This window comes from Tachyglossus aculeatus, chromosome 3 (assembly GCF_015852505.1).
Source record: "Tachyglossus aculeatus isolate mTacAcu1 chromosome 3, mTacAcu1.pri, whole genome shotgun sequence".
In the NCBI taxonomy this organism is placed as follows: Eukaryota; Metazoa; Chordata; class Mammalia; order Monotremata; family Tachyglossidae; genus Tachyglossus; species Tachyglossus aculeatus.
In genome coordinates this window covers 21,282,653-21,295,716 of record NC_052068.1, presented here as the reverse complement: position 1 = coordinate 21,295,716, position 13,064 = coordinate 21,282,653, and the positions used below count along the sequence as shown (strand labels likewise).

Below are 13,064 nucleotides of genomic sequence, written 5' to 3'. Positions count from 1 at the left end.
TGCACATAGTAAGCGCTCAATAAATACGATTGATGATGATGATGATGATGATGACAAGTGGCAGCTGACAGTCTTTTAGACTGTGAGCCCACTGTTGAGTAGGGACTGTCTCTATATGTTGCCAACTTGTACTTCCCAAGCGCTTAGTACAGTGCTCTGCACACAGTAAGCACTCAATAAATACAATTGATTGATTGATTGACATGGCAGATCCGGGATTAGAACCCACGACCTCTGATTCCCAAGCCCAGACTTTTTTTGGGTGCGTGTGTGTGAGAGAGAGAGAGACAGCTGCCAGTCATTCCTGAAGAAAAGTACAAGTAGCAGTAATAGTATTTATTGTATGTAGAACATGTCCACTCAATCATATTTATTAAGCACTTGTGTGTGGAGCACTGTACTAAGCCTGGGAAAGAATGTGCAGATGGGAATTAGTGCAGGAGAAGCAGTGTGGCCTAGTAAATAGAGCATGGGCCTGGGAATCAGAAGGAACTGGGTTCTTATCCTGGCTCCACCAGTTGTCTACTGGGTGACCTTGGGCAAGTCAGTTCACCTCTCTGGGCCTCATCTGTATAATGGGGATTAAGACTGTGAGCCCCATGTGGGACAGGGACTGTGTCCAACCCGATTTCCTTGTAATCACCCCAGTGCTTAAGTACAGTACCTGGCACATAGTAAGCGCTTAACAAATACCATTTTAAAAAAAATTGGACACAGTCCCGGATAAAGACCTATATTTAGTGGTTCTACTTATTGTCAAATTGTCAATTCTATGGCATTTCCAGTGACAATGTGTGGATCCGAAAGCTAGACAGTGAAAAAACGGGATAGAAAAAGCATTGATTCTTTTGAAATGTGGTGTTAGAGAAGGCTTTTACGAATACCATGGATTGCCCAAAAAACAAACAAATGGATTTTGGAGCAGATTAAGCCAGAGTGGTCTTTGGAAGGCTGAATGACTCGACTTAGATTAGCATATTTTGGACACATAATCAGGAGGACTGATTCTCTGGAGAAGATTCTAATCCTAGGAAATGTCCAGGGAAAATGTGGAAGAGACAGACGAGCAGCTAGATGGATAGAGACCATAACAGTGATAACGGGAGAACCGTGAGAAAGGTTACGGATTATGGCAGAAGATGGGACGTTCTGGAGAAAAGATATCCGGAGTCGCTACGAATTGGAAACGACTCTAAGGCGCTTGATGATAATATAAGCTTTATTGTCGTTCCACTGGGATGACTTTGCAGACAGAAAGCAGAAGGGCAGTGAGCAAAGATTCTTTGACCAGGTAATGAGGCAGGGCCAGGCCAGGCTAAACTAGGGATCAATCCTCCCTTCAGCAAAGTAGATTCCAGGACGTGGGCTGGTTCTTGGGGTCCCAAGCGGATCGTCGGTCCAGCAGGTGGCATGAGGGAATCATTTTCCTCCAGTTGGCACCCAAGAGAGTAATGGGAATGAGCCTGGGAATGGCAGGGAGACCCCAGGAGAGGAGGTCTTCCCTGGAGAAGGGTCTCCACGGAGACTCCAGGGTCCGACAGACCCTGATCGACAGGATGCTGAGGAGAAAGGAGTAATAACTAGAGGTGAGGAGGTTGGATGGCCGTCCTGGACCGAGCGGAGGGAGGGGCTCAAAAAGGGGTGTCTATCCTTGCTCCATTGCGCCATCATCATCAATCGTATTTATTGAGCGCTTACTATGTGCAGAGCACTGTACTAAGCGCTTAGGAAGCACAAATTGGCAACATATAGAGACAGTCCCTACCCAACAGTGGGCTCACAGTCTAAAATTAGACTGTAGAAGCAGTGCCCGAAGAGGGGTGGCCTCCGGGTCCAGGGTTTAGCGATAAGCCCTGAGAAAGGCACTAAATGGTGGATGTGGGGGAGACGGCCGGACTGGGGTCGTTTGGGGACAGCAACCTAAATCCAGTGCGTCCTGGTTCCCGACCGCTCACCACAGCCCCCAGCTACTGTAGCCACTGGAGCTACCCTGTTCCTGCAGCAGTGGAAGCTACGGCAGCCGAAAGGGCCGGTGAGAGGCCGGGGAAGAGGCTGAGTGCACTGCACTTTCACTGGGTCTGGAGCCTGCCTTTTGGAGAGGGTGGATCGGGGAACTCCGGTCCATTCCTTCCTCACCCCTCAGAGGTGGTCCGGGGATGCATCGAAAAGGGGGCTGGGCCCTGGCATTGGGACCCCTGGCTCCCTCCCCAAAGGAGCCTTAAGAGGAACAGAGAAGGACAGGGCCCAAACCAGAATCCTCACCGCAAGGGGAAAATCTGAGCTGTTTTGCCCCTGCAGGTGCCGCAGAGCCTGGGGTACCATGGAAGGAAAGGAAGTGGCTAGAGAAGGTTCGAGGACTGTGTCACCCCAGAGCCCCGACCCAGGCCCTCGGAGGGGCAGAAAGCAGAGGCGGACCTCCCGGCCTGGCCCGACTCCCTCTCCGCCGGCCCCTCACAGCCAGCCATGGCTACTGAAGTCTCGACGCAGCTGGTCCTCCTCAACGGGGCTCAGCGGGGCCAGCGGGGCCCGGCAGGGGCCACCGTACAGGCCGAACCAGTCCATGGCCTTCTTCAGCCCTGGGATCCCAAAGCGCCGGGTCACCTGCGGGGTAGAATCATCAGAGACCATTCCTGGCTCCCTGAGGGGACCCCACCTGGGCCCCTTCTCCCCCAAATCTGCACAGAGCCCAGGCTGGACACCCTTCCAGTCCTGGTCTAGCTCCCTTTCCCTGAAAAACTGACTTGGTGCAGGACGGCATGGTAGATCTGGCAGCCCCAGGGGGCGAGGAGACAGAGTCAGGATGTGGTGTTTGGAGGTCTGGGGCAAAACAGGAACAAATTAAAAGGATCACATCTTCTTTCACTTGGACAACTAGAGTTCAATCCTTCAATGGGAGCTGGAGAAGCAGCTGTGATCAGCATCAATGGTATTTATTACACGCTTACTGTGTGCAGAGTACTGTACTATGTGATAACAATAGCTCAGTGGAAAGAGTCCTACTGAGAGCTCACCTCCTCCAGGAGGCCTTCCCAGACTGAGCCCTCTCCTTCCTCTCCCCCTCCTCACCCTCTCCATCTCCCCCGCCTTACCTCCTTCCCTTCCCCACAGCACCTGTATATATGTTTGCATGTATTTATTACTCTATTTATTTTACTTGTACATATTTATTCTATTTATTTTATTTTGTTAATATGTTTTGTTTTGTTCTCTGTCTCCCCCTTCTAGACTGTGAGCCCACTGTTGGGTAGGGACCGTCTCTATATGTTGCCAACTTGGACTTCCCAAGCGCTTAGTCCAGTGCTCTGCACACAGTAAGTGCTCAATAAATATGATTGAATGAATAATAATAATAATAATGGCATTTAAATAAATTCAATGAATGAAAGAGTCCGGGCTTGGGAGTCAGAGGTCATGGGTTCTAATCCCAGCTCTGCCACTTGTCAGCTGTGTGACTTTGGGCAAGTCACTTCACTTGTCTGTGCTTCAGCTACCTCATCTGTAAAATGGGGATTAAGATTGTGAGCCCCACGTGGGACAACCTGATCACCTTGTAATCCCCCAGCACTTAGAACAGTGCTTTGCAGCATAGTAAGCGTGTAACAAATACCATCATCATTATTATTACTATTATTGTGGTATTTGTTATGCGCTTACTATGTGCCAAGCACTGTACTAAGCGCTGGGGTGGATACAAGCAAATAGGGTTGGATACGGTCCCTGTTCCACGTGGGGCTCACAGTCTTAATCCCCATTTTGCAGGTAAGGTAACTGAGGCACAGTGAAGTGAAGTGACTCGCCCAAGGTCACCCAGCAGAGAAGTGGCAGAGCTGGGATTAGAAGCCTTGAACTTCCAACTCCCAGGCTTGTACTCTATCTGCTACTCAATATGTTGCCAACTTGTACTTCCCAAGCGCTTAGTACAATGCTCTGCACACAGTAAGTGCTCAATAAATACGACTGAATGAATGAATGCTACGCCATGCTGCTTCTCCCAAGTGTTTGGGAGAGTACAAGGCAGCAGAGTTGGTAGAAACGTTCCCTGCCCACAACAAGCTTACAGTTTAGAGGGGAAGACTGACATTGCTATAAACAAATAACTTATAATATATAGTTTATAGATATGTGCCTAAGTGCTGTGGGGCAAATATCAAATGCCCAGAGGTCGCATATCTACACAGAAAGGAGAGGGAGCCAGGTAAAAAGAGGGCTTTTAATTGGAGAAGGCCTCTTGGAGGAGATGGGACCTCAATAAGGCTTTAAAGATGGAGAGAGCAGGGGTCTGGCTATATGCAGGGGTGTTCTTCTGTTCTAGTACTAATCCCGTCGGTGGTCTTTGCCAGCTGAGGGGGAGTCTTGGGGAGCAACAGTGGGAAAAAACCAAAGTGTGTGGAAGCTTCCTGTGGACAAAGATCACATCTCCCACCTCAAGTGTGCTCTCCCAGGCACTTAGTACAGTGCTCTGCCCACAGTGGGCATTCAAAAAATACCAGTGATTGAATCGGGGAGGTGGTCGCATTAACTCTGCAACCAATTCAATAGTTCCCCGTTGGCTTCAACCTCATTCCTCCACCTATTTACTCCTAGTTCTTGGTCTGCACCCTTGTCCTTCATGCTACGTCCCTGGTAGCGGCAGAATCTCTCGAGAGGCAAATAAAGGTTTGTCCAAATGTGGCTACTTCTATCTCTGGGCTCTGAGTGTCCACCACAGGAGGGCAATGAGCTACAGCAAGCGGGGAGGGGGAGTCCCTCCCCATCGTCATCCCCCATAGATAAATTTTGCCCTCTCATCCCTGGGCAGTCAGAGGAGAGGGGTGGCTATAGGGCCGATGCCAAGTAGTTCATTGACCAGCGGGGCCAACCTCTGGTCCAGGCCCTGGAGGACACAGGAATCATGTAGTCCCAGATGCTTGGGGGATGAGGTATGTGGAAATTGCTAATTATAGTGGGGGCACGGGGGCAGGAGATTGGCAAGGCTGAGAAAGGAGGGGGTGGGCATTGCCGACAGGTGGGACGGGGTGAAGTGCTGAGATCAAACCGCATTTAAGGGGGCTGAGGCCACAGCTGGGGCTCCAGACTGAATGGCTCGGGCATTCATGAGTGAGTGTCTAGGGCTGGTATGGGAGTGGGGGTGGGGGAAGGTGAAGCGGGCGATGGGATGATAGTAGTGCCCAGGACTGGAAAACCGAGCGCTCCTCTCCTTCCTGGGAACCCAATTCCTTGTCCCTCTCCCCGCTGACAGCCCCTAAATGAGGTTCCTAACTAGGCCGCAGGCTGCTTCGGAGACCTCCTGCAGGGCTTGGGGAAGGGAAAACTGGGAGCTTCCGCATCCAGCCCCGCCCTCGGGAATGTCCAGCAGGCGGGCAGGAATGTCAGGCAGGTGGGCAGGCAGGACGGCCTGTGCCTTAGAGGTCTGGCTCAGCTACCCTAAGCAGCATCTCTGCAATTGTTAGAGCCTATTTATAGCTCCTCCTGCCCCTGAAACCCCATCCTGGAACCCCTCTCCTCCGGTTGGGGAGGGCCACTCACCTCCCCTAAATCCGGGGCTGTGGGGCTTCCCTGCACTGGATCCAGAAGGAAAATCTGGGACCCACTCACCCACCCAACCCCCAAAACTCAGGCAAACTCTAATCCCGAAGGCAGCCCCTGTGGGAATGGGCTTGGATCCGAGACCTCCTAGGAATGGGGAGGGATGGGGAGGCGGTGGCATCTAAAAACTCTCCCCCTTCTGCCTTGCCCTGGGGGCCCCAAAGTCCCCAAACCCTAGCTCATCCCCTTCTGCTCTTGCCAGTTGGTCCAATTCTGTACGCTGGACAAGAATGGCTCAGCATGGCCTAGTGGATAGAGCACGAGCCCGGGAGTCAGAAGGACCTGGGTTCTAATCCCGGCTCCGCCTCTTGTCTGCTGAGTGACCTTGGGCAAATCACTGAATTTCTCTGTGCCTCAGTAACCTCATCTGTAAAATGGGGATTGAGACTGGGAGGCCCATGTAGGACAGGGGCTGTGTCCAATCTGATCAGCACCGTGGCTCAGTGGAAAGAGCACGGGCTTGGGGGTCAGAGGTCATGGGTTCAAATGCCGGCCCTGTCAATTGTCAGCTGTGTGACTTGACTTCTCTGTGCCTCAGTTACCTCGTCTGTAAAATGGAAATTAAAGACTGTGAGCCACACGTGGGACAACGCGATCACCCTGTATCCTCCCCAGCATTTAGAACAGTGCTTTGCACATAGTAAGCACTTAACAAATGCCATTATTATTATTATTATTCTCTGTGCCTCAGTTACCTCATCTGTAAAATCGGAATTAAAGACTGTGAGCCTCACGTGGGACAACCTGATCACCCTGTATCCTCCCCAGCACTTAGAACAGTGCTTTGCACATAGTAAGCACTTAACAAATGCCACTATTATTATTATTATTAGCTTGTATCTACCTCAGCACTTAAAACAGAGCTTGACACTTAGCACTTAAATGCCATCATTATTAATTATAATAATTAATCTCTGGGAGATCCAACCCCTTGTTCCACCTCAACACAAGCCTTCCCGCCTAGCTTCAGGATGGTTTCCACAGCTCAGGCCAGCCCGGAGCTGGTCCTGGTTGGAATTTCCCCACCAGTGAGCGGCTTGAAACCGGAGCTACCACTGCTTCTGAAATTCCCAGAACCAAAGCTCCTTCTCCACCCGTGGGCGGCCGGGGCCCAGAAGCCCAGATTTGCGGGGGGCTCGCCGGACGCTCACCGCCGTGTTGGGCTCGATGAGGCGGTACTGCAGCTCCCGGGCGGCCTCCCACTGCTCCGTCAGGCAGAGCCGCTCCAGCTGGCACACCTGGGCCCCCAAGGCATTGGCCAGGGCACAGATGCCTCCCACAGCTCCTGCCACCGGACCAGAAGAAACAGTCTCAGTCGAAGCCGTGACACTTTGCCCCTCTCCCCCCGAGCTGGGTTCCCCCTCGCCCCATGCCGACCTTACAGAAGTTTTCTCCCTTTCCCTCTCCAACTCGTTAAAACAGATTTCCAGAGAGCAGACACACTGGGCCAGGTGGAAAGTTAAATTCAGAGCGCTAAGTGAGACGTGCCCCTCGCAGGATGGCACCTGGAGGGTTTCTATTACTCTACCGGTCTCGGCTATGGGAGAGTCAAGCGGAGGCATACCCGTTCCATTCCTAGCTTGGGCAGTGGAAGGCAATCTGCTACAAGTCAAAACTCATCTGTGCTGGGCAGCAGTGGCGTGGGAGAGAGTGAAAGATGGAGACTCAAGTTTACTGCACGGAAGAAGGCAGTGGTGAACGACGTCCATATTTTTCCCAAGAAAGCTCTATGGAAGAGACACTGCCAGAATGATGGCGGGTGGAGGTGGGGCGTTCTGGGAGAGATGAGCGACCCATGGAGTCGCTGTAAGTCGCAAATAATAATAATGGCATTTATTAAGCGCTTACTATGTGCAAAGCACTGTTCTAAGCATTGGGGAGGTTATAAGGTGATCAAGTTGTCCCACAGGGGGCTCACAGTCTTCATCCCCACTGTCCAGATGAGGGAACTGAGGCCCAGAGAAGTTAAGGGACTTGCCCAAAGTCACCCAGCTGACAATTGGCGGAGTCAGGATTTGAACCCATGACCTCTGACTCCAAAGCCCGAGCTCTTTCCACTGAGCCACGCTGGTTCGACGGCATAAGGCAAGACATGAGAAGTAGAGCAGGTCAAAGGGCCCCGGGTCAGAGGGGAGCAACTGAAACTGTAAGAGTGACTTGTGGAAACACGAAGGTGATTCCTCTTGCTCCTTCCTTCCCCTCGGGGCTGGGGGAACCCCACAGCCTAGGCCTTCGAATGGATCAACGACTGCACTGCTGTTGTCTGCTAACTCTCCCAAGCGCTTAGAACAGTGCTCTGCACATAGTAATCACTCAATAAATACTTACAGAGAAGCAGCGAGGCTTAGTGGTAAGAGCCCAGGCTTGGGAGTCAGAGTCGTGGGCTCTAATCCCGGCTCTGCCACTTTCATTCATTCATTCATTAAATCGTATTTATTGAGTGCTTACTGTGTGCAGAGCACTGTACCAAGCGCTCGGGAAGTACAAGTCGGCAACATAGAGAGACGGTCCCTACCCTACAACGGGCTCTGTCAGCTGTGTGACTTTGGGCAAGTCACCTCACTTCTCTGTGCCTGTTCCCTCACTTGTAATATGGGGATTAAGACTGTGAGCCCCATATGGGACAACCTGATTAGCTTGCATCTCCCCCAGTGCTTAGAACAGTGCTTGGCACATAGTAAGCGCTTAACAAATGCCATCATTATTATTATTATTATTATTATTAATGATTGATTGATTGATTGCTGCCCCCAGCAGTATGTGTCACAGTAGCTGGGGGAGGAGTCACTGACCAGTGAGAAGCAGAAGTCTTATTATCTGAGCTCCCCAGAATCGCTGGCCCCCAGGGGAGAAACATTGGTTTGGTCAGCTCAAAGAATAAGACATGGAGGGAAAACCGGACCCTAAAGCCGATGTGAGAGCGTGAACAGGGAGGGAGCCAGTGGGGAAAAGGCCGGATCCTCTCCCATTCTTATTCTTAAGAGCTAAGGATGGAAAACCTGGCCTCTCCAACTGGAGAGGCCGGAACTGTAGCAGGAGCCAGCCGGTACAGGATCTGTTGAGGGAACCTGAATCCGACTTGGCCAGTGAGTGGGGGAAAGGAGAAACGGGCAGCAAGGGCTGAAGGAAGCAAAACTCTCTAACGGAAAAGGTGGGTTTGTAGAGGGAGTTACAGCAGAGAAGTTGGACAGAGTAGAGAGGATGGACATAGATAGGAAGGCCTGGATCAGGGCTGCCCCGGGCATAGTGGGCAGGGCCTTTGTTTTCAGCTCTGTGGCCCCCACCTGATACCTTGGGATTGAGGCCAGGAGGGTGGTCAGCAGGGCAGGAGCCTAGGTGCTTGGGGAGGGGGAAATTTACAAGGTGAGATTAGAACAACAAAATCTGTCACCTAAACCTGGACCGCGAGGATGGACTGGGAGATGTGAGGATGGGCTGGGGGATGTGCAGATGGGCTGCACATAGTCACAATAAATGTGACTATTTATTGTTGTTCTGTACTCTCCCGAGTGCTTTGTACAGTGCTCTGTACACAGTAAGCGCTCACTAAATACGACTGAGTGAATGATGGACTGAGGGAGAACAGTGCTTCGCACATAGTGAGCACTTAACAAATGCCATCATTATTTTATAAGCATGAGCTGGAGATGTGAGGGTGGGCTGGGGCTGGGAGAGGTCTTCCTGTCCTCACATCCCCATCCTTTCCCTGCTTCCTCCTCCACCCCCAGTGCCTCCCAGGGCCTTGTGGCAGCCCTGGAACAAGTGGTTCCTGGCGGGAATGGTTGCCCCACCTACGGCATAGCCAGCCAGCAGGAAGCCCGCCGATCCCGACAGCACCTGGAAATCCTGTTTCTTGGTTTTGTGGATGATCAAGGCAATCCGGGTCACCTGAAAACCCAAATACAGAGGTTGCGGCGGGATCCTCTGGGCCGGGCTGTGATCCACCCACACGGCAGGGACCGGGCCGGGAGGACATCTGGCCGTGGGGCTGGGGAGGCCCCATAGCCCGGGTCCTGAGAGGGAAGCCCAAGCGAGCCCCAGGCAGGTGTCTGGAGGAAGCCCCAGAACCAGGGTCTTTCCGGATTCTGGTCTCTCGGGGCTGAGGCCAGTGGGACACCCGGGGCTGCTATGGGCTCGGGGGGCTGACCGTAACTCACATCCCCTCCGCTGTCCTTCAGCCCCACGATGTTGGGGTGCTGGGACAGGGTGGCCACGGCCTCGACAGGCAGATCCAGCCCCGTATTGGAGGGGACGCTGTACAGCACCACGGGGACTGGAGACAGGTCGGCCACCTGAGGGACACAGAGAGGAAAGCTGTAACCCGTAATAGCAATAAAAATAATAATCGTGGTATTCGTTGCGCTGACTACATGCCAACCACTGTGCTGAGCACGGGCTAGATACAAGATAGACAGATCAGACACAGGGCCTGCCTCACATAGGTCTCCCACTCTAAGGGGATGGGACAACAGGCATTTCATCCTCATTTTACGAATGAGGAAACTGAGGCCCAGGGAAGTTACTTGCCCAAGGTCACCCAGCAGGCAAGAAGCAGACCCAAGACTAGAACGCAGGTGTTCTGATTCCTAGGCCTCTGCTCTTTCCACTAGGCCATATGGCATCTCTAAAGTTGTTTTGGTGGTGCTGGTAGTAGTAATCGTAGTAGCAGTAGTATTTATCAAGCACTCACTGTGTGCAAGAGGGAAGGGTATATATGTATATACCTGTATATATGTTTGTACATATTTATTACTCTATTTATTTATTTATTTTACTTGTACATATCTATTCTATTTATTTTATTTTGTTAGTATGTTTGGTTTTGTTCTCTGTCTCCCCCTTTTAGACTGTGAGCCCACTGTTGGGTAGGCACTGTCTCTATATGTTGCCAATTTGTACTTCCCAAGCGCTTAGTACAGTGCTCTGCACATAGTAAGTGCCCAATAAATACGATTGATGATGATGATGCAAGACAGTACTAAAAAATACACGGATGAAGTATAGACACATTCTTTTCCCCCAAGGGGATCACACCATCCAAAACAGGAGGAGAGAGTTGGGTCAAGGGGCTGGCAACAGACATAATAATAATAATTGTGGTATTTGTTAAGTGCTTTCTAAGTTTCAAGCACTGTTCTAAGCACTGGGGTAGATACAAGTTAATCGGGTTGGATACAGTCCTTGTCCCCTCATGGGGCTCACAAGTCTAAGTAGGAGGAAGTACAACATGGCTCAGTGGGTAGAGCAGGGGCCTGGAAGACAGAAGAAACTAGATTCTAATCCTGGCTCTGACACTTGTCTGCTGTGTGATCCTGGGCAAGTCACAGCTCTGTGCCTCAGTTACTTCATCTGTAAAATGGAGATTCAGAGTGTAAGCATCATGTGGGACAGGAACTGGGTCCAACCTGATTAGCTTGTACAGTGCCAGGCGCATAGTAAGTGCTTAATAAAGTTGTGGGCAGGGACTGTGTCTGTTTATTGTTGTATTGTATTCTCCCAAGAGCTTAGTACAGTTCTCTGCACACAGTAATCATTCAATAATTATGATCGAAAGAAATCCTATTAAGAAAAGGGCACTGAATTGCCATTTTACAGATGAGGAAACAGGCCCAGAAAAGGTAAGTGACTTGTTCAAGATCACACCGCAGGCAAGTTGCAGAGCTGAAATTATTATTCCTATTAGTAATAAATAAATAATGGCATTTATTGAGCGCTTACTATGTGCAAAGCACTGTTCTAAGCGCTGGGGAGGTTACAAGGTGATCAGGTTGTCCCACGGGGGGCTCACAGTCTTAATCCCCATTTTACAGATGAGGGAACTGAGGCCCAGAGAAGTGAAGTGACTTGCCCAAAGTCACACAGCTGACAACTGGTGGAGCCAGGGTTTGAGCCCATGACCTCTGACTCCAAAGCCTGGGCTCTTACCACTGAGCCACGCTACTTCTCTGTACTAGTATTTGTACTATAATAATAATAATGGCATTTATTAAGCACTTACTATGTGCAGAGCACTGTTCTAAGCGCTGGGGGGGATACAGGGTGATCAAGTTGTCCCACGTTGGGGCTCACAGTCTTAATCCCCATTTTACAGATGAGGTAACAGGCTCAGAGAAGTTAAGTGACTTGCTCAAGGTCACACAGCAGACACGTGGCGGAGTTGGGATTCGAACCCATGACCTCTGACTCCAAAGCCCGTGCTCTTTCCACTGAGCCACACTGCTTCAATAGTATTTCTTAAGCACTATGTGCTAAGCACCATACTAAGTGCTGGGGTAGATACAGGATAATTAGGTTCCACCTGGGGCTCACAATCTAAGTAAGAGGGAGATCATGTATTTAATCCCCATTTGGCAGATTAGGTAACTGAGGCCCAGAGTAGTTAAGCGCCATGCCCGACATCACACAGCAGGTACGTGTCAGAGCTGGGATTAGAACCCAGACCCTCTGATTCCCAGCCCCGTGCTCTTTCCATTAGGCCACACTGATTCCCGTGTAAGCGGAGGTGATCCAAAATACAAAAGATAAAGACAGAGACATTCCAGTGAGGAACGGTGGGATTCCAGGACCCAGGACCTCGGCTCCTCCGGGCTCCGGCCAACAGTCCCTTCCCCACAGCACCTGTATATATGTATATATGTTTGTACATATTTATTACTCTATTTATTTATTTTACTTGTACATATCTATTCTATTTATTTTATTTTGTTAGTATGTTTGGTTTTGTTCTCTGTCTCCCCCTTTTAGACTGTGAGCCCACTGTTGGGTAGGGACTGTCTCTGTATGCTGCCAATTTGTACTTCCAAAGCGCTTAGTACAGTGCTCTGCACATAGTAAGCGCTCAATAAATACGACTGATGATGATGAACAGTCACTGGTGTCCTTCCCAGCTGTGGCTACGGCAGGGACCTTCTCAGCATTTTAAGAGTTGGGAAGGCCTCCTGCCACTGATGGCCGGGTCCTTCCAGGGTTGTTGAGTGCTTACTATGTGCAAAGCACTGTTCTAAGTGCTGGGGAGGTTACAAGGCGATCAGGTTGTCCCGCGGGGGGCTCACAGTCTTCATCCCCATTTTTCAGATGAGGGAACTGAGGCCCAGAGAAGTGACTTCATCATCATCATCATCAATCGTATTTATTGAGCGCTTACGGTGTGCAGAGCACTGTACTAAGCGCTTGGGAAGTACAAGTTGGCAACATATAGAGACGGTCCCTACCCAACAGTGGGCTCACAGTCTAAAAGGGGGAAAGGTTGTGCCCAGGAGGCAGTGGAGTTGGGCCAAGGGCTTCCCGCTCTTCCTCCAGTTGTACATCAATCAGCCATTCCTGCTTGCCCACCTCCCACTTCCCCAGCCCATCCACGTCACCCGCTCCAGAAAGTTGAGTGGGCCACCCCGTCGGCCATCTCCTCACCATCCATTCGTATTTATTGAGCGCTTACTGTGTGCCTACTAGAGAAGCAGCGTGGCTCAGCGGAAAGAGCC

The 13,064-nt window shown here is 50.9% G+C and overlaps 1 protein-coding gene across 3 annotated transcripts in view; it reads right to left on the bottom strand.

Moving 5' to 3' along the window:
- Positions 1-1,200: 1,200 nt before the first annotated feature.
- The window catches only part of HOGA1 (4-hydroxy-2-oxoglutarate aldolase 1), a 38,254-nt gene continuing 26,390 nt past the window's right edge, over positions 1,201-13,064 (bottom strand). For 2 of the 3 annotated variants that reach the window (XM_038744245.1, XM_038744246.1), the window contains 4 exons: positions 9,744-9,878; positions 9,378-9,474; positions 6,738-6,871; positions 1,201-2,601 (listed from right to left, as the gene is read on the bottom strand). In XM_038744245.1, the coding sequence (XP_038600173.1) occupies positions 2,452-2,601; positions 6,738-6,871; positions 9,378-9,474; positions 9,744-9,878 (516 nt within the window). In that variant the 3' untranslated portion in view covers positions 1,201-2,451. The remainder of the gene's footprint in view (positions 2,602-6,737; positions 6,872-9,377; positions 9,475-9,743; positions 9,879-13,064) is intronic. The other variant, XM_038744247.1, reaches the window with a different exon arrangement.